At 38.9% G+C, this 19,254-nt stretch overlaps 1 protein-coding gene across 7 annotated transcripts in view; it reads right to left on the minus strand.

Moving 5' to 3' along the window:
• Window positions 1-5,724: 5,724 nt before the first annotated feature.
• Window positions 5,725-19,254, minus strand: part of TNFAIP8 (TNF alpha induced protein 8) — a 122,650-nt gene continuing 109,120 nt past the window's right edge. For 6 of the 7 annotated variants that reach the window (XM_027099608.1, XM_027099604.1, XM_027099598.1 and 3 more), the window contains exon 2: window positions 5,725-7,440. In XM_027099608.1, the coding sequence (XP_026955409.1) occupies window positions 6,875-7,440 (566 nt within the window). In that variant the 3' untranslated portion in view covers window positions 5,725-6,874. Of the gene's footprint in view, window positions 7,441-8,676; window positions 8,699-19,254 lie in introns of those variants that run through there. The other variant, XM_027099611.1, reaches the window with a different exon arrangement.

Genomic DNA, 19,254 nt, shown 5'->3' on the forward strand with positions numbered 1-19,254 from the left:
CTTGTGTAGTCCTTTCTAGACTAAATCGGAACTGGGCCTGCATGCAATAAAGGGATAACTCAGGGGGCTTGGGATGGTCAAACCCTGAACTTTCCAAAGAAAGGACTGACCTTTGACTAGATCCTGGGAGATAATCTCTAAGACCTTGGTATATTCTATCTGAGTGTATTGGTATATTCTATAAGAGTGCCTTTATCTGAGTGTATATTCTATAAGAGTGCCTTTATCTATCTGAGTGTATTGGTATATTCTATAAGAGTGCCTTTGTATATCTAGGGGCTTAAGCCACAACCAGATAGTTTATATTAACTGTGATTTATGGTAAACACATGTTTTTATTCACCTGGGACTCTGGACCAACCTGTATCAGTTTGACCTCTGGAGGAAAGGGAGACTGAGTAACTAAGGTCAGTCACATGGGCATTCCACGCTTATGTAACGGACCCTTAATAAAAACCCTGAACAACAAGGCTCAGGTCAGCTTCCCTGGTTGGCCACACTTTGTATGTGCTATCACACATCATTGCTGAAACAATTAAGTGTTATCTGTAAAACTCTACTGGCACAGGACAGCTGGAAGCTTGCACCTGGTTTCTCTTGGACTCTGCTCTATGCTCCTGTTTCTTTTGCTGATTTTAATCTGTAACCTTTCACTGTAGTAAATCTTAACTGTGAGTATAATTGCTTTTCGGAGTTCTCTCCTTCCAGAGAAGCTTCAGACCTGAAGGCAGTCCTGAGGATCCTACACATAGCCTGTAACTTGCTTAAACCAGTAGAATGAGGCAGAAGTGACACTATGCCTCTTCTGGGCATATGCCTGAAGAAGGCCTGGAAACTTCTGCCCCTGCTCTTAGGGATGCCCTGAGTAACAGTAAGTAGAGACCCCAGCAAGAGGAGAGGCCCAGACCCTTCAGGGGCACAGTCAAATCTCTGGAAGACATCAGTCCCAGCCACCATCTGACTGCAGCCACATAACACCCCAACAAAGGCGACTGCCCAGTCAAGTCCGGTCAACTGACAGAACCATAACAAAATAGTTATTGTTTTAAACCACGACACTTCGGGGTGGCTTGTTAGGTAGCACTAGATAACTAAAACCAGCAGGGATGATAAAATAATTGAAGAGATTCAGAATTTAATTGGCTAAGAGATCATACATAAGTAACTGTCAGAAACTATTACTCAACCCCAAACAATTTTCTAAATTTAAAGCAAGAAACAATTTTTAAAGGGGACTAGGATTTAATAAAATTCTCTCAGGCTGCAGAAGTCTACTGTTCATTTTATTTTGGGTTCAGGCTTATTTTCATAGCTTAGGTAAACAATACCTCACACAGGAATAGTCTTCAGGAGGTTTCAAAGCCCTTCATGTTTTGTTTAATTTTATCCTTAAAATGAGTCTGTAAGGTAGTTGATTTTATCCAAACTTTAGAGATAAGGCACGAGAGCCTCCTGGCAGACAAGGAACTGGAAACACTGTTTCAGCTGCTCCAGCGCGCACCCTATGTACGGCTGCTGGGCTCCCCCTGGCCACCCTCAAGTGAGTCCCCAAGAGGAAAAGATGCCAAGCTACTGACACACAGTGTTTGAAAATACTATGGGACATTTCCACTCATGGATTTCACTGCACGTTCTCCAGTGACTATTTCAGCAAGCTAAAAATGTGCCTCCTTGGTCATGAGAACACAAAAATCCATATGATTAGGGAACAGTAATAATGCTGGCACTTTTATCGAATCATCAGCAAGTCCTCTTCTAGGACATTAAATGTCTTATACATATTTGTAATTTGCTTGAAAACAGGCAAAACAAGTGGTCTTAAAAGAGAGCTGACAAGTCACTTAGGACGGGCTCTTGCTCGTCTGATAAAAGCCCACTTCCAGGAAAATGGAACCTGGGCTTGTTATAAAACGTCAATCATCCCAGATAATGGTGACCATCTAGGTAAGTAAACTCAAGAGTTTTCACTTCCATGCCTTGTGTTTAAACCTCACATCAGGCAGCTTTAAATGACTTCATCCATCTGTAAGCTTTTAAATGGAAAAACCAAAGTACAAAGAAGTATATTGTTTTGGATCATTCTGCGAATCAAAACACATACTTTAAAAAATCAAATATTCTTTCCTTCTGTTAAGAACAAACCCCAAGTGCCTTATCAGCCACCTTATTCCACGAGGCAGAAATAACAATTATGCAGCTGCTCCTGGGGAAGGCAGAGAATTTCCTTGACCACCCATGAAGGAAGATGAGGGGCCTTATCCATTGGCTGGCTACTCTTACAAAGACTGCATGGAAATTTGGTGGACACAGAGCACAATGCTCTGTACTTGAGAACATTTTCCAAGGCACAGATGTTTTTCTCTTAACTGTGAACGCTGGCTGACTTGTCTGTCTGTATCCTTTTTCAGGGCTCAGCAGACAGGATGTCTTTGGAGAGGTTTGTCCTCTATAACTCGGGGCTGATGTTCCTTGCTAGATGGAAAACACATCTTTGGCTAGACAGACATGAATCAATATTACACAAAAATATTTCCATTTTGGGAAATTCACTGAGATAAAAGTGTCTTTCTGGCTCTGGGCACACACAAGTTACCATCAGGACACCTCAGTAAAAGAGAAAATGGATTTTCAATAGTTTGCCATGAGAGTGATATGTGATTATAAGCTCCTACATATATTCCTACTGTCGTATTTTATTTTATATTTTTAAAATTTATTTATTTATTTATTTTTGGCTGCATTAGGTCTTTGTTGCTCCACACGGGCTTTCTCTAGTTGTGGCAAGCGAGGAGCTACTCTTCATTGCAGTGGGCACACTCCTCATTGCCGTGGCTTCTCTTGTTACAGAGCATGGGCTCTAGGTGCACGGGCTTCAGTAGTTGTGGCGTATGGGCTCAGTAGTTGTGGTTCATGGGCTCAGTAGTTGTGGCGCCCTGGCTCAGGTGCTCCGCAGCATGTGGGATCTTCCCAGACCACGGCTCAAACCTGTGTTCCCTGCATTGGCAGGCAGATTCTTAACTACTGTGCCACTAGGGAAGTCCCTACTGTCCTATTTTAGAAGGAAAAAGTTAACTCATTTTTCTGGTTAGTGCCTCAGTAATTTTATTAGGGGGTTTCTATAAAGACTTTAATTGAATCACAGTAAGGAAAATTATTTCAGAGCTAGGACAAAATTTTATCTGTCATAAACAGCACTGAGTACTAAAACCTGCTTTGAGTTTAACAAATTACATAGAAGCTTTACATCCATGAATGCAATGGACCAAGTAAAACGGTGATTTTTCAAACATTGCAAAGCTCAACTAATTTAGATAATGCCAGTTTGGAAATGCAAGATTGGCTAAAAATGTAAAAATATTATACATACTATTAACATGCTAATTTTGTTTTATGAGGATATTTTCATTTCCTAGCAATTAAATAGCACTTAACTTTTTATTACAAATATTTCATCATATGGATAGGCACACTCATCTTTCATTTATTATTTGTCAAGGTCAGTATGCTAAATTATAACTTAGGTGCTTTCATCAAGTATCTCAAGGATAAATTAAAATTCTCAGTAAAAATCCAATTGATATGTACAGAGCACAAAAAGTGTTATTTTAATCCTTTAGTGGGAAGGAACCCACCAGAAAGTTTAAGTTTTCTGTTTTTTTAAGTATTAAGATGGTGGGAGAAAAAGAACTTTCCAGGTAATTATGAATAAGTGATACTGATATACAACACCAAAAAAAAATGCATTATTTCTGTACCATTAAAGTTCCTAACACTTGTTCTTTTAAACTAATTTTGAGTTCTATATGAAAGGTCTAATAAGCAGAAAAACACAAGACTATTTTTAAACTTACTTACTCAGGTATTTCCAGCCTCTAAACCTGGAAAATAATGTTGAAGTTTTAAATCGATGCCATGCCTTTTCTGGGGAACTGGAGAAGTGGTGAACTTCTGCTTGTCCTGGTTGCGTGCACACAGAGCGCCTTGTGCATCCACAGAAAGACCACCCGGGGGGAGAGGCACACTGTACTGCAGGGGTCAGTGTTCAAAGTCATCGTTAATTGGGAACACCTTGAATTGAAGTTCCAGAAGGGACAGAAATTTGAGCCATGAGATGCCCCCAAATTAGGAGCCATGTTGAAAACTTCATAAGATGTCTTTGTATAAAACCATACCCAGATCTTTAGAGAATAGCTCAGACCTGTGTGATTTAAATACCTTCTAAAATGCCACTATGTGAAAATCCATTTCAGAAGCACACTGCCCACTCTTCTCTGAACTAACGATGTTTCTAGAATTGCTTTTATATATACCATCATTAAATGAAAATAAGCTTTTCTTAATACCCTGGTTTTGACACAAGTGCTATGTGACCTCAAGCAAATTCCCTAATTTCTCTTGCCTTAGTTTCCTCATCTGTAAAACAGTGAAGGTTGTGGCGGCGATTAAATGAGTTACTGTGCCTGGCACATAATATCTACTCTGTAATGTCAGTTGTTAACACTAGTATTATCACTCACCTATTATATTAACTCATAATGTTTGCAGAGAAGCCATCATCAAAAAATTTTAAAAACCAATTATAATACAATTCATGATTTTTTTAAAGACTCATTTTTTCATAAGACCCTAAAATGACTGTGAACTTGGCTCAAAATTATCTATCCTAAGCACATGTGCATTCTTTCCAGCTTTCCACCCCAAATAAATTCATGCACAAGGGGAGTCCTGTTGCATCAGAAATGAACTTGCTGATCAAGACTGTCACTGATCCTTCTGAGGCATGCCTCCCAGGTACAGGTTTGGGGAGGAGATGGGTTCCCTCCAGAAGATGATGCTGAGAGAGGGAAGCAAATAGGCTTTCCTCCTTCAGGATATTCCTCACTGCCTTCCTTCTGTGTGAAATTAAGGACTGCCCTTCCCCTCCCCCATGCACATCTGACTGCTAGTCTGAAGGCACAACTCTATGATCCAAAAGGGCCCAGACTGATCTAAGTTTATCCCTAGGTCTTCTCTCTCTGGTTGGTCCTGTCTATAGCTAGAGATGAGCAAGAAGCACCCACCAACTGCCCAAGCACTGTTTTCCGCACTCCCTCTGCTGAGGGAATCTGGTAGAGTAGAATGCACCAGATCAGTAGCTTCCACAGAACACAGGTTAGGTTTTCCCAAGTGAGGAAAGCAGAGCTGGTCAAGAAAGGCTGCTAAACTAAATTTAGAAGCTATTTAGCAGGCTCTGAAGCTAGACAGATCAATTCTGCAATCACTATGCTATTGCTAACTTACAGTGGTCACCTACCGGCCCTGGGAAGTGAAGATAGTAATTTCAGTTCAAGTCCTGGTGTCAGGATTTAATATCAAACAGGGAGATACTCTTTGCCTCTGCTGCTTGACTCAGACAAGCACATGAGGGTCCCAGAGAAAGTTACCACCTCCTTTAGGCTGTAGTGGGTTAAAGAAGATCTCAACCTCTGGAATATTTAGTTGTAGGGCCTTTCCTGGTGAGCTATCATTTTAACATCAGTATTCTGGGAGACAGGCAAAAGAGTACACTAAATCACAGACAGAGTGACATTGCAAACATTTAACACTGGTGACTGAGTCTGTTATTTCCTAGGTGATATAGTTGGCCAGCAGGTTTCTTTTCTTTTCTTTTTTTTTTTACAAAATAAGCAAATGCTTACTTTATCATTCACACATAAAATTATATAGAAACAACACACAAACTGCTTGGAATGCAAATATTCTTTGGTTTACTCATCAAAATAGCAAATAACAAAATAGCAAAAACCTTATCAGTTAAATAAAAAAGTGACATTCTTTATTTACCTATCAAACCTTACTAAACATTGAAATGCATTCATTTTCATTCCCATGTTCTTCTGGCAATATCCTGTCTTCCCTTTTGCCTTTCATCCCCCTAAATTAAATTATTCTGATGGGCTCGTCTCTAACGTAAAGATTGTTTTATCATTCTTAAAACCACTTACTTTTTATTGTCCCAATATTGGGAATGATCTAGATTTCCTCTTTGTCTCTTACATTTAAAACAGGTATGAAAAATGGAGATTCCATCAGCACATTTTCAAGATGACGTAAGTTAAGCCCTCAGCAAGCATTTCAAGGCAATGGTATGCCATTTTGGGGAATTTTCATGTTTTGGGAAGTATTACTGTTGGTACTGAAAAACAGGACTCGATTCCAGAAGCATAGTCTTATGTTAGACATTATTCATAATGTCAAATACAATTGGTTTCTACAATATTGATTGCAGAGAAGCAGTTTTCTATTTTTCTGAAGGTTCAATTTGACTGCCTTAATTCTTGAATCTTAATTCTTAATTAAGACGGAATTCTTGAATGTCAGTGACAAAGTCTTTAACAAAAGATTTTTTAACAAAAGGTAAACGTGAAAATGGAATTGTTTCAAAAGGAGAAATGACAGTAAGAGAGAGCTCTTGGCTTTTTAAAAGAGGTACACATACATAGTAAGGAATAAAGATGAATCAAAATACACAATTCTGTACATGACAGAAATATCCAATGTGCCACCAACATAACAACTGCCCTAAAAAAGATGTCTTGAGGTTTGGAGCCACACGTATCTTTCTTTATATAACTCTATATTTGCATCACGCAACCATACATCTTCCCGTGATCTGCTAACCGCTGGGAAGCTTTTTACCAGAATATTTGGCAATATGCTTTGCTTCAAATAAAACAAGCCTCATAAAACATTAGCATTAATGTCTGACAACTGAATTGGGCAAAGTCTTTCTGAAATATGTGTAATCTTTAAAACATTATTTTTTTTTCTTCATAAATCAGCAGTGCTCCATCTTCAAATAAATCACAAGCAGTCACAATCTCAACTCACATGCTCATATGTTCTCTTCATCTAACATTTTGTTGATGCCATCACACAGTTTTTGTAAGTGGGGTTTAAAACTTCCGAAGGGATTATACAAGGCAGCCAAGAAATCACAATCTGAAAAATGATCAAAGACATTATTAACCCGTCCATGTGACTTGGCGGTGAGGTGACGCTGGATGACCTGGTGGAGCATCTCTCTACACTCATTTAACAGCCTGGATAACACATTCCGGTCAAAGGTGAAATCCACCTGATGGAAACTGACCACGGTCATAGCAAGTTGATGAACTTTCTTCTTGAATTTCTCCATCAGTGCTAGCTCATCTTGGTTAAACTGATTATTCCTGTAAAGAATGGCCAACTTGATGACTGTTTTGATGAGGTTTTTGATGATCTTCTCTGCCTCCTTCTTGTTCTGGGTGTACTCCTTGGTCACCCTGTAGAGCTCATCCAGCACTTCGCTGCTCGTGTCATCGATTAAGGTGGTAGCGACGGATTTGGACGCCATTTTACCCAAGATCTTCTTTTGTGCCTGAACGGCCAGGTTTTTGGAATTAAAGACATCTGTGGCCACTAAAAACAAAGGGGAGGAGGAGGATAAAAATTCAGTAAATATCAGCAAGAGAAGCAAATTAAAAATCTCATTGGAAGGAGTATTTTCCTTCCCATTTTCCCACTCTACGGTTTGCCTCCCATCTACTGACATTAGTTTCTGTTCAGAAAAGAACTAAAATAATTTTCCTACATTTTGGGGAATTAGGTTCTCATTGGTGAAATTAATGGGTGGTTGTGCATAATCTTTAAGGTTTTTTGGCAATTCAAGTGTTTTACACCTTCTGCTTTGTAGCCAATACATTGTTTAGAAGTTTAAGGGCTCTGGGGGTGGGGGTAGGGGAGGGATAAATCAGGAGCTTGGGATTAACATATACACCCCACTATATATAAAATAGATAACCAACAAGGACCTACTGTATAGCACAGGGAACTCTACTCAGTATTCCATAATAATATGGGAAAAAAATCTGAAAAGGAATTAATATATGTCTATGTATAACTGAGTCACTTTGCTGCACACCTGGAACTAATACAACACTGTAAATCAACTATACTCCAATAAAATTTTTTAAAATGCTAAAATTAAAAAAAAAACAAGTTAAAAAAACAAAAAACGAGTTAAAGGGCTCTGATTATAAAGATAGTATGTCTCAAGAGGCAGTAAGTTTTTATGTTATTTTTCCCTAGTTTTAATTTTATAAGAATTACATAAGGGATATAAAATCAACTCTACAATAGTTCTCTGAGCAACAGTAACCAAGAATGATTTATAGAAACCCATTTAAATGTAAGAGGAATAAATGACAAAGCCGTGATATTGAGTAAATTGACAAATTCATGGAAGCTAATCAAAAGGAAAGCCCTGCTTTATAGTCCAAAATTTGCAAAAAGTCAAATTTCCCAAGACATTGGTCAGCACTTACCAGTTTGATCAACCTAACCACCCTGAATTTCAACTCCCCAAAGCTGAGTGTTGGAAAGAAATATTCCTTGGAGAGCTTATTGTCACTTGCTATTTCTAATGAATGGCCATTGTGACCTTTAAATTTTTCTACGATTTGAGAAAAAAACCCTACTGTATGAACTAATGAAACGTGCCACATGAACAACATACTTTGAAAAAGCAGATGCTTAGAGTTCACTTTTGAACTCACTGATTAAATTATCATAATTTAATTAGAGATTTAAGACACAAAAAATAAGAGCTGTATATATTAAATATTAATGAGACCCTACGTGATGCTCTTAACTTACAGCCAGTCAGTGAAGATGCTCAATAAATGTTCATTCCCTAAACCAAGTTTAGTTTTTCTCCAAAATCCTCTCCCACTCTGCGTATACTGCTTCACTACAACTGTGCTTTCTCCCTCTTCTCCTAGGTGCCTGGGTGTTGGAAAGCAGTCATTCAGTAATGAAAGATGAAAGGCTTAAAAATACAGATATGTAGGAATGAGTCAGGGCATCATTGATATTATTAGAAATAATTACGAAATTATTTCTAGTTTGGACAGGTTGGCAACATTAGAAAACAAAAAGGTAGCCGCTCCCAAATCCAGGCTGGGAAGGTACATAAGAGATTAACTCCCTCAATGTGGAACTGCCATGTCAGATTTGAAATTTGGGCCAAAGTAGCTCATGGTATATAGTACAGGTAGCCGCCAAGTGATTCCTAATGACCAGGATGTCATTCAGAACTGTACACGGTCATACACCCTGCAAGAAAATCTTGATCGAACTAGAAATGGTGCCCTCACAAATGTTGATATTTAAACTTGTGAAACATGAACTGAAACTGCAGAAGAACTGAAATTGATTTTGAGAAAGAAAAGGAAAGTGAAAGAGCACGAGAAATAGCCAACTTGACAAAGAAAGTTTCCAAGCTTTTTAATACTTTCATCATTTAAGCAGCAGTCCATTTCTATTCCTACTCTTCAATAGTTTGCAAGAGTGTATGGCTTTACACTAAAGAATTTATGTCAAAATGAACGGCACACGTGTAGTTACTTAATATTAATATTACCATATTAAGACCAGGGACCATCTTCCACGACTCAACTTAAGACACAGACCTCTACAAATAATAAACCTTATTTATATAGGAAGGGATACCCCCAAATTTTCAGATACACAGTAACCAACTAGGATTTCAGGAATTTATTTTATATAAAGTTGAAAGTTTATTGTTTTTAATTGATTAGAGTGTGGCACCGTCTACAAACATCCCATCTGGGATTTACTGCAATGCCTATTAAATGGCGATACCGTACATTGTGAAATAATCGAAACCAGAGGGAGATGGGTTCGAAAGATTCCCCTGTGCTCCTTTTTCCAAGGCTGGACTTGCAAGTTCGTATGTCTTTTAAACTAGTTTTCTTATTAAATCTAAATTTCCCATGTAATTGCAAGCATAAAGACAAAATAACTCTATGGTGTAGCGCTTTAACTTCTCGCAAGAGAAAGGCTGCTGCCAACTAAGCAAGATCATTCTCCATTTACTAGGAACCCAAACTAAACCAGGACAGAGAAGTTGACCTCTGAGGCTTTCACGTTTGTTTCAAAGGAACTTCAAACCCTGTTCTAGAAACACAGCAACAGCTTCATACTTTCATCTTATCCTTTGGATTATATCCAGTACAGTCATCTTTGAAAATGAGGATGAAACTCTTTCTCCCCCTCCTCAGGGAAGACATGCATGCAGTAGATTTCTTTCCTAGCATTAGTGAAGGCTTTTTCAGAGCCAACTGGGAGCTGTGGCTGAGAGCTGCTGGCCAGGACTGTGTGGTCTGTGATCATGAAATATGATTATTTTTTTCTTGCAAATTAACTGCCTTTGGCCGTTCCTGCTCAGGCTTGTTTGTCAGTTCCACATCCTCCACTAGATCGATTAAATGTCTGGTGTATCTCACAGCTAGTCCTGGACCAAGTTTTTCTCCTTCACAGTCCTCACCCCTGTGTGATCTCAACCACTTCCATGGCTTCAGATATCACCCATGTGCCAATGACTCCCACAGTTATAACTCAGCCTTGACCTCCTTTCCGGACTCATTTTGCAAATGCACTCAAGGTTTTTCTTTTCCTTAGCTATTTTGCAGGCATCGCAAATATACCATGTCCAAAACTGAATCCTCGATTCCCTCCTGCCCCCAAAGGGCTCCTCCTCCATTCTTTATTATCTTAATTAATAGCATCCCTTCCATCCTTGTGCTCAAGTCAGAGACCTGGGAGTCGTCCACTATACCATCCCCTCCCTTACCCAGTCCATTACCAAGTTCTTTCCATCCTACCTTCCTCCAATTCTCTAAATTCTATCCAATTCCCTCCATCTCCATGGACAACAGCCCAGTCCAAGCCCCTTTCCAATCGTTTCCAATGTAGTAGCCAGGGTTTTTAAAAATGGAAATTAGAAAATGATGCTTCACTTAAATTCTTTGCTAACCATTGCACTTCCTTGTTCCTGAAATCCTCATCATTTGCTAACATTTTCATTGTCTGCCTTCCTTTAATAGAATGTAAGCACTTTGAGAGCAGAAGCTGTAAATCTTATTCACTGTGTCGTCTCCTGGACCTACAAGGGTGCCTGGTACACGGCACTTCTGACAGAAGCAGGAGTCAACTGCCCCCCTCTCTTCACTATACTTAAATACTTCTCTGTGAAAACATGCTGACCTGCAAAATGAGAGTTCTAAATACACATGTGGGTGTTTGTTTGTTTGTTTTAAAAGCTAGAGAAACAGATATTTGCTTTACCTGGTTAAATATGTGGTTTTCTTCCTTTGAAGTGTACCTCAGAGTGTGGTTTCTCTTACTGTCATAAATCAGTTCCTTTAAAGAGGAAAGATTTAGCAATCCAAGTGTCCATCGACAGATGAATGGATAGAGAAGATGTGGTATATGTACACAATGGAATATTACTCAACCATAAAAATAATGAAACACTGCCATTTGCAGCAACATGGATGGACCTAGAGATTATCATACTAAGTGAAGTCAGACAGAGAAAGATGAATATCATAAGATATCACTTATATGTGGAATCTAAAAAAAAATGATATAAATGAATTTATTTATGAAACAGAAATAGACTCACAGACATAGAAAATAAACTTATGGTTACCAGAGGGGATGGGGTGGGGAGATAAATTAGGAGCTTGGGATTAACATATACACACTACTATGTATAAAAGAGATCAACAACAAGGACCTACTGTATAGCACAGGGAACTATATTCAATGTCTTATAACAACCTATAATGGAAAATAATCTGACATATATATATATATAACTGAATCATTGTACTGTACACTTGAAGCTAACACAACACTGTAAATTAACTATAATTTTAAAAATGCAAATGTAAAAAAAATAAAGAGGAAAGATTTATTATGTACAACGAGAAAACATCAAAGGACAGTAATACAAATATTTAGCATAAAAGCAGGGTACAGTGGTTCTGACTTGAGCTACAGTGGAAGATTAAACACAGGCCCACCTCTCCCTCTGTCTGGATCTATGATGAAAAACACATAACCAAAGGTATGCCCAGGAAGCAACTAAGATGTATGAATAGGAGATGTTCTCAAAGAAGAAAGTGCTGGAAGTACTGATTCACTTGTGTTTAAAAATATACATGTACGCTGTTGACTAATGAAAAATGATACCTTATATCAAAAACATACAAAGGATTACCACTACATCAAAACCATTTAAGACTGTTTTCAGAAATATGTGTGAATGTTATTTGACATCTACTTATCTCACTGCCCCTCCTCTACATCTTTACATCGCCTTTCTTGGGTTAATCAAACAGTCCATTTCAGCAATGTTTGCTGTAAGGCAAACTGATATTTAGGGAATCCTGCTTTTAGCATCAACAATTATAAATCTGGAGATAAACACTGATGTCAAAGTTATAATGACCCTGTATAAAAGGAAAAAAGTGCTTAGAATAGAGGGAAAAACACCAAAACCTTTTCATGACATTAATTAATGAAAAACTATAGTTCTCTGAAATTAACAAGAATTACCCATAATATTACCCCAGTTAAGAAAATGCTAATATAGTGAAGTACTCAAGTCACTTTCTTTACAACCTCACCATCAAATACATAATTTTTCACCCATCAAATTTGTTATACTTGGAACTTTTAAACGGTGACTACAGATGCACATATATGTCATTGCTAATTCTTGCCTAGTTAAAATTTGATCCAGTGGGCCCAGTAGTAGGAAGGATGGAAAAGAAAACAATTTGAAGAGCACGACTGGCTGTTTTGGTCTGTTAGTAAAAGTTCTTTAAACAAATATATAACCTTAGCTCTCTTGCATTTGAATTACTCCAAATCTAAATGGGGCTTAGTAAAAAGACAGCTTTGGGGATAAGAATGGAGCCATAACCAACAGTAAACACTGTCACAAGAAGTTAAACAGCTAAGAGTTGACCTCCCTACATTGGGATTTGGTAGTGCTCCAGGAGAAAAGCAAGGAATTGTTGGGACACTGCTGATATATGTGTGACACTAGCCTCCACACTCAAAAATTCCAAAGTGGGAAACTCAACAGGATAGAGAAGAAACAAAAAACCAAAAAGAAAAAAGAAAGAAAAACAGAGTGAGGGGTGGGGAGAGGGCTATATCAGCAGAAGCAGCAGAGATTCAAACCATGAGAGGGGCTGACCCTGGAAGGACCAGAAGAAATGACCATGGCAGCAAGCTGGAGGCAATCTTATCCAGAGAGAAAAAGACAAGTGCCGGGACCCTTAACCCCCAATCGCCCTCAGGTCACAGATGGAGACTCTAACACAAAAGAACATAGTCTTGAGAAAAATCAATACATCTAAGGTCCTTAACCTGATGGCGAATGCAAAGTTGGGTGTGTATGCATTTTCCTGACCCCAAGTGGTTGAAAACCAATGGTATGCCTCATCACAGGGACAAGCTAAGTCATTCACTCTGTGTCTTCTACCACCTTCAGAAAAGTACATGCTCATTTAAAAAGTCAACATATTAAAGAAGACAAATGTCAGGGAAGGTGGTGACTTTAAAAAGGGCTGAAAAAGAAAAAAAAAAATCACTGGATGGTTTTCAATGGAGTACTGGGAATTATAAAGCACCCCCTTGCAGCCTCCTTTCCTTGTTCTTTACGTAGCTATTTCACAACTCTAAGTAAATCTGGTAGTGCAAATGGCTCTTTTCCACAGATACAAATAAATTCTGTCTAGTGAAGGTGCAATTGCTCCCTCATTTTCTTGTCTGCCTGTGTTACACTTGGCATTCTCCTTTGAAACGATTATAAGAGCTTACTGTTCCTCATTAGTTAACGAGTTAAGTAAAATCTTCGGCATGTCCCTTTTGTATTTTTATGAGACTCATGAGTTGATCTTCTTAAAAACATACCTTTTAACACATATTACGATTTTTTCATCAAAACCATATAAAGTAAAACAGAACAAACCAAAACAAAACTGCAGTCTATATAACCCTTTAGTGAGAACTAGTACATGTTTCCTGCAGCAACTAATTTCCCCAGGGTCCTGGAAAAGAAGAGTGTACTTATAAAAGTCCAATATTCCGTAGCTGATGGTTCCATGAACTGCCATACTGCTCAGGCATATTACTGAGACTCAGTTTTCCCATCTACAAGATGGGACTAATGATCCCCACCTCTTGGAGTGGTTGCAAAGATAAATGGACATGGAGCACAGAGGAGGATCTCACAGAATACCCATCACTGAACAGCTTTCTCCACAGGTTTGTTTAAAGAAGTCAACAAATTAAACTTCAAATACCTTCTGAGGTTCTCTGGTACTGAATGACATTTGGTGAAAATTAATCAACCCCTTCCGGAAGTAACATGGAGCTTAGAAATGCAAAATGCCAGACGGTTGTATGAAAACAAAGACCTCACACGGTTTAGTGAATAACGAGTTATAGATCCTTTCCGTGATGACATTAAAAAAACTAAAATATATTAAAATTTCCTTTATCGGGGAATTTCTCTTTTTCTTAGGTGTTGAATCTGTTGTTAGCAATAGATTCAGTACCACAAGGACTGTGATAGGTAACACAAGTGTATTTTGTCTAGAGAAAACTGGCCCCAGGAGAACAGAATTGAAGCACCCCACAAAAAGACAAACAGTATCAGCGTCCATACAAAGCTGTGCAAGAGAGGAAACAATGTAAAGGAAGTGGGCCACATATAAAGCCAAAGTGAAAGTCCACGGAGGCCAACAAGATTACTCCATAAAGTCCTAGCTTCTCCCCCAGACTTCCCAAAGCTTCCCAGAGAACTAGAGACCCAAAGGCAGGGCTTCCTGCCAAGTGAGAACAGCATGGACGGAAACAAAAGATCAAGGTCGAGAGTCCTGGGTTGTAGACCTGGGTGCAATTTAATTTCTTTGAATCTGTTTTCTCATCTGCTAAGTAGGGCATCATTTCAAGGTGGTATGGCTTAAGTGAGAGTTACTGAGTTACAAATCAGAAAACCCCCAGCAGTGTGCTGGGCTCATGACGACAGACCACAAATGCACACTGAGTTTTGCTCCCTTATTGAATACACTTGAGATAGAGAAGCAGGAATTCAAATCCAATATTTACACACACTATATTCTTTCTACTCGTTTCTCTTTATATCTTCTATTTTCCAAATTTGTAGACAAGAGGAATTATGTCCTAAAGAAAACACTATGAAGGCTTTTCCCCGTGTGACCTTGGGCTGTTTTTGTTGCTTGAATTCTAGAATCTTTTCATCACGATTTTGGGTTCAACTGTGTGTCTTTCATTCCTGTGGCTTACTTTTGTGATGATTTTGAAATTGAAAATGTCATTTCCTAAGTTTCAACACCTTTAACGTCATATTAGACTCCATCTCTGCTTTTCTTTTTTTTTGGTTAATTTGCTCTAGGAATCATGTTGACTCCTTGACTGCTTTCTGAAAGGCATAAACTCTGACAAGATATCCCTGCTGCCTCTAGGTGCACTAATACCAGGATTGGAAGAAAGTTTGATGATATTTATATGAAGTGGTATGGTTGGATCCCACGGAATGTCAGTCTTGTAAATGTTAGAAAAGAGGTTACAGGAATAGAAATGAATTTTGTGGCTACTCAGAGTGAGAGGTTTACAGTCATAAGAACCCACTGGCTAGCCACTATATTTTGAACTTATACTACATTATCCCCAGAACTGCCTAGAATATGCATTATCTTATTGAAATTTCACAACAATCCCAAGAGGGAGGTTGTCATTATCCCCATTTACAGATACAGTAACGGAGGCCCAGAGAAATTAAGTTGCTCTCTCAAGGCCATACAGTCAGTAAGTGGAAGAGAGGAACTTGATCCCAGATACGTCCAATTCCAAGCTATTCTCTTAAGAATTATGTTACAACACACAAGCATAAAAAAAGCTCTCTCTTGAAGTATGAGAAGACCTAATAATATTTGACTAAGTGAAGTGAAATAAAAGAAAAAAAAGAGAGAGCAGGTATCCCTTGGAGGAAAGACATGGATTCCATAAGGTAGATCAACCCAGCTGGGCTTGAAATAGCCTGTATTTCCAGGGAAAACTCAGAATAGTTTTAAAACATTGAAAAATATAATTAAAAAGAATAATATGCTTACGTTACTCAAAAGCCGGAGTGTAAATATTTAAAGTGAGAAGTCTCTCTCAGCTTTGCCACCACTACACAGTACTGATGTCAACCACTGCTGCCCAGAGGTAACAACTATTTTTAGACTTTTGGTATCCTTTCAGATTTGCTGTCTCTTCTGCATAGATAAGCATAGATATGAATAGATAGATTCTGAGCAAGGTGAAGAAGTCTTAAAGGCCTGCAATTCTTAAGAAATGCTACTTTTGAGTGATGAGAGACTATAAACTGGGTAATTCCAGTTTATGGAATTCTATAATTCCTTGCATGACTCTGACATAAAATGGTGAGATGCCAGAGGCACATGGCTATTACCTTTGTTCCCATACATGTGGTAGCAATAAGAGTCCTTCAGGGAGTGATGAGAAGGTAGTAAGTATGAAACAGAGGTCTTTATTTAATTGGGGGAGGGTGAAGTTATGATTAGAGCAATTGTGCAGAGTTTATCGTCCAAATGGGGTCCCTTCGAAAAGGGCACTATTAGCAATTACACTACAACAAATCTGTGATTGTTCCAGCAGGTAAATGTAAGTGGTCACTAAAGACTACTTAACGACTCAGGCACTAAAGACACGCAAGACTAAATAAGAAAGGGTCAAAAGTCAGGGTTACCCAAATATTTAGGACCTGAGAAGTTTCTTGGGAACCCCACAAGAGCACTAGCCAGCTTTTATTCCGAATTATGTTAAAAACAACAAAAACCTAATTCTTCAAGAAGTTAAGAGTCTTAAGTAGGGGGTGGCAGGGGTGATTCCCTCAAACTAAATACATTTGGGAAACGGTGTATACAAAGGTCCCATTTGAGTTGCAAAAAATGTACTAATAATATTAGAGGTCTTGAGGATTAGTGCAGTAAAGTAACATTTTAATTTTACCTACCCAAGTTTTCCAACCTAACCTCTCAGACGACCCATTAACAAATTTGTAGGATAAGGTCAGTGAAAATTATTGGCTAACAAACTGACTTGAGTTCTTGCTAACCCTCTGGAACGGATTCACAATTGTCTTGTGCAAAGAGAGTCAGGCAAAGCCAGGTAATGTGGTGACTGTGAACATGGGCTCCAGAGGCACACCATCTGGGTCAGAAGCCTGGTTCTGCCACTGAGTGCCCATGTCCCGGGGGCTAATTACCTAACCTCTCTGTGCCTCAGTATCCCCATATGCAAATGAGGATACCTGAGGTTGTTATGAAGATTAAATGAGAATAATCCATATAAAGTGCTTAGGGTAGTGCCAGATATTTAAAAATTGCGTCAGTTAACATGAACTATTATTACTGTTGTCGTTAATGTTGTCATCCTGATTCTTAAGGTAGATATTGTAGAAGATCGGCTGGTATGGGATGATCGAGTCTTGTGATCATGACTTGTGAAACAGGAGTGAGGAAAGAAGAGAGGACATTAACCTGAAGACACGAATCATTCAACAAAACTTCTGAGTGTTTATAATGTTGTGGTTTCAGAGATAAACAACCGATCCTTTCTCTCCAGTTCTCTCCGGACACTCAGTTTAATGTGGCATTGGGGTGCAGGGCAGATGAGCACACAGCTTGGCAGAATCCTAAACATGACGGTAGCAAAGAGAGGGAATGATAATTTTGCTCAAAGGGGTGATGGAGGGAAACTAGGTTTGCAGAAGGTTTCACAAGTGGAGACTGACCCAGGAGGTTGCCTTAAAAGAAAAAGAAGACTCTGCTTTACAGAAATAAATGTGACTGCATTCCAGGGTGACCTACAGAATTCCTACAGGCGAGTTAGGGATTAAAAATTCTGCCCGGCAGCGTACCTATCTATATGTTAGAAACCCAAGGATGCATGTGGGTCCTATGGCTTTTAGAGAAACTTTAAACACAAACTATGTATAGCTTGTTGTCGAGGCCCAGGAAAACTTACTACAAAGGTACTCAGTTTGCGAGAAAGCACTGGCAGGGAGAGGACAGATACAGCAGGTACTTGGGCAGCATTCTCCGTGGCAAGGCCCACGTGCATCAGAAGGGCCTGGAGCTTTCTTCGAAATGCAGATTGTCAGACCCACTGAATCAGAATCCTCAGGACTGCAGTCTAAGAAGCTGCATTTGGAAGAAGCACCCTGATGGATGGTTCTGAGGGAGAGTAAAGTTGGAGGACCCCTACTCTGAGGTGTACTCCTACAACGCTGTACTTTACAATTTTCCAATAGACACACTTTGGCCATGAAGACATGCTCTAAGTAGCCTGTGAACAGATGTAACTTCCCACTCAATTTTTTTTTCACCCAAAACTAGACGTGAGCTTGTGCACAGAATGCAGAGAAAATGTTCTCAGAATACAGCTTATTATATTAAAGCCTCCAAGAGAATAGAAAAGTTAGTCTCTTTAAATGATACTTTAACCAAAATTTGAACAGGGCCTAATAATTCTATCACTAAGCTTCATATGGGTTTGAAATTAAATAAAAATATCCTACATGTGTTTATACCAAACTGACTTTAGTGAACTATTCTTTTTCTTTTTAAATTAAATGAACCCTTCCTTATTTATTACATTGGATTAGGATACCATATATTTTTCTTGAAGACTTTTCAATTAAGCTGGGTTTATTTACATATTTTCTTGAGGACATGAAGCCTTTCCATTGTTGATATAATTCAAGCTTCCACCAGATTGTGGAGGAAAATCCTCTAAACAAGCTCCACGATTTTCTACACTTTTCCACTCCCTAAGTTCTCGCATCCTGCCAGAGGCCCTGGCTCCGGATGAATATTTATATTCACGCCGGGCTTCGAAAACCAGTAACAGACTTTAAAAGCCAACACACTGAAGTGCAGTTTAATTATCGAACCAGCCCCTAAAACTGGCATCGATGGTCAACACACCCTGTCTGGTCTCCTGGCCCTATAACGAAGACAAGCAGACAGTCAAATTAGAGCTGACATTTGCATGGCACTCCACAGTATGCAAAATATTTGCACTATAACACTTCCATGTGTTTATGAAAGGGTTTGTTCTGCTTTCATCCTCTTATTATTATTTAACCCTGAAGAAGCAGATGAGAGAACTGACGCTTAGCAGTCAAGGGACTTGTCCAAGGGCACTGAATGAGGGGCAGAGCCGAGGTACATGGCACCCAACTATGGTGCATGGCTGCTCTGTAAGAAAAGTGAATTTTCTATCAAATGCTGTGATGTTCCTGAGCCAGCTGCATAA

The sequence above is a fragment of the Aethalodelphis obliquidens genome, unplaced genomic scaffold (assembly GCF_003676395.1).
Source record: "Aethalodelphis obliquidens isolate GAN/ISIS:26980383/991018 unplaced genomic scaffold, ASM367639v1 scaffold4, whole genome shotgun sequence".
NCBI classification, from domain to species: domain Eukaryota; kingdom Metazoa; phylum Chordata; class Mammalia; order Artiodactyla; family Delphinidae; genus Aethalodelphis; species Aethalodelphis obliquidens.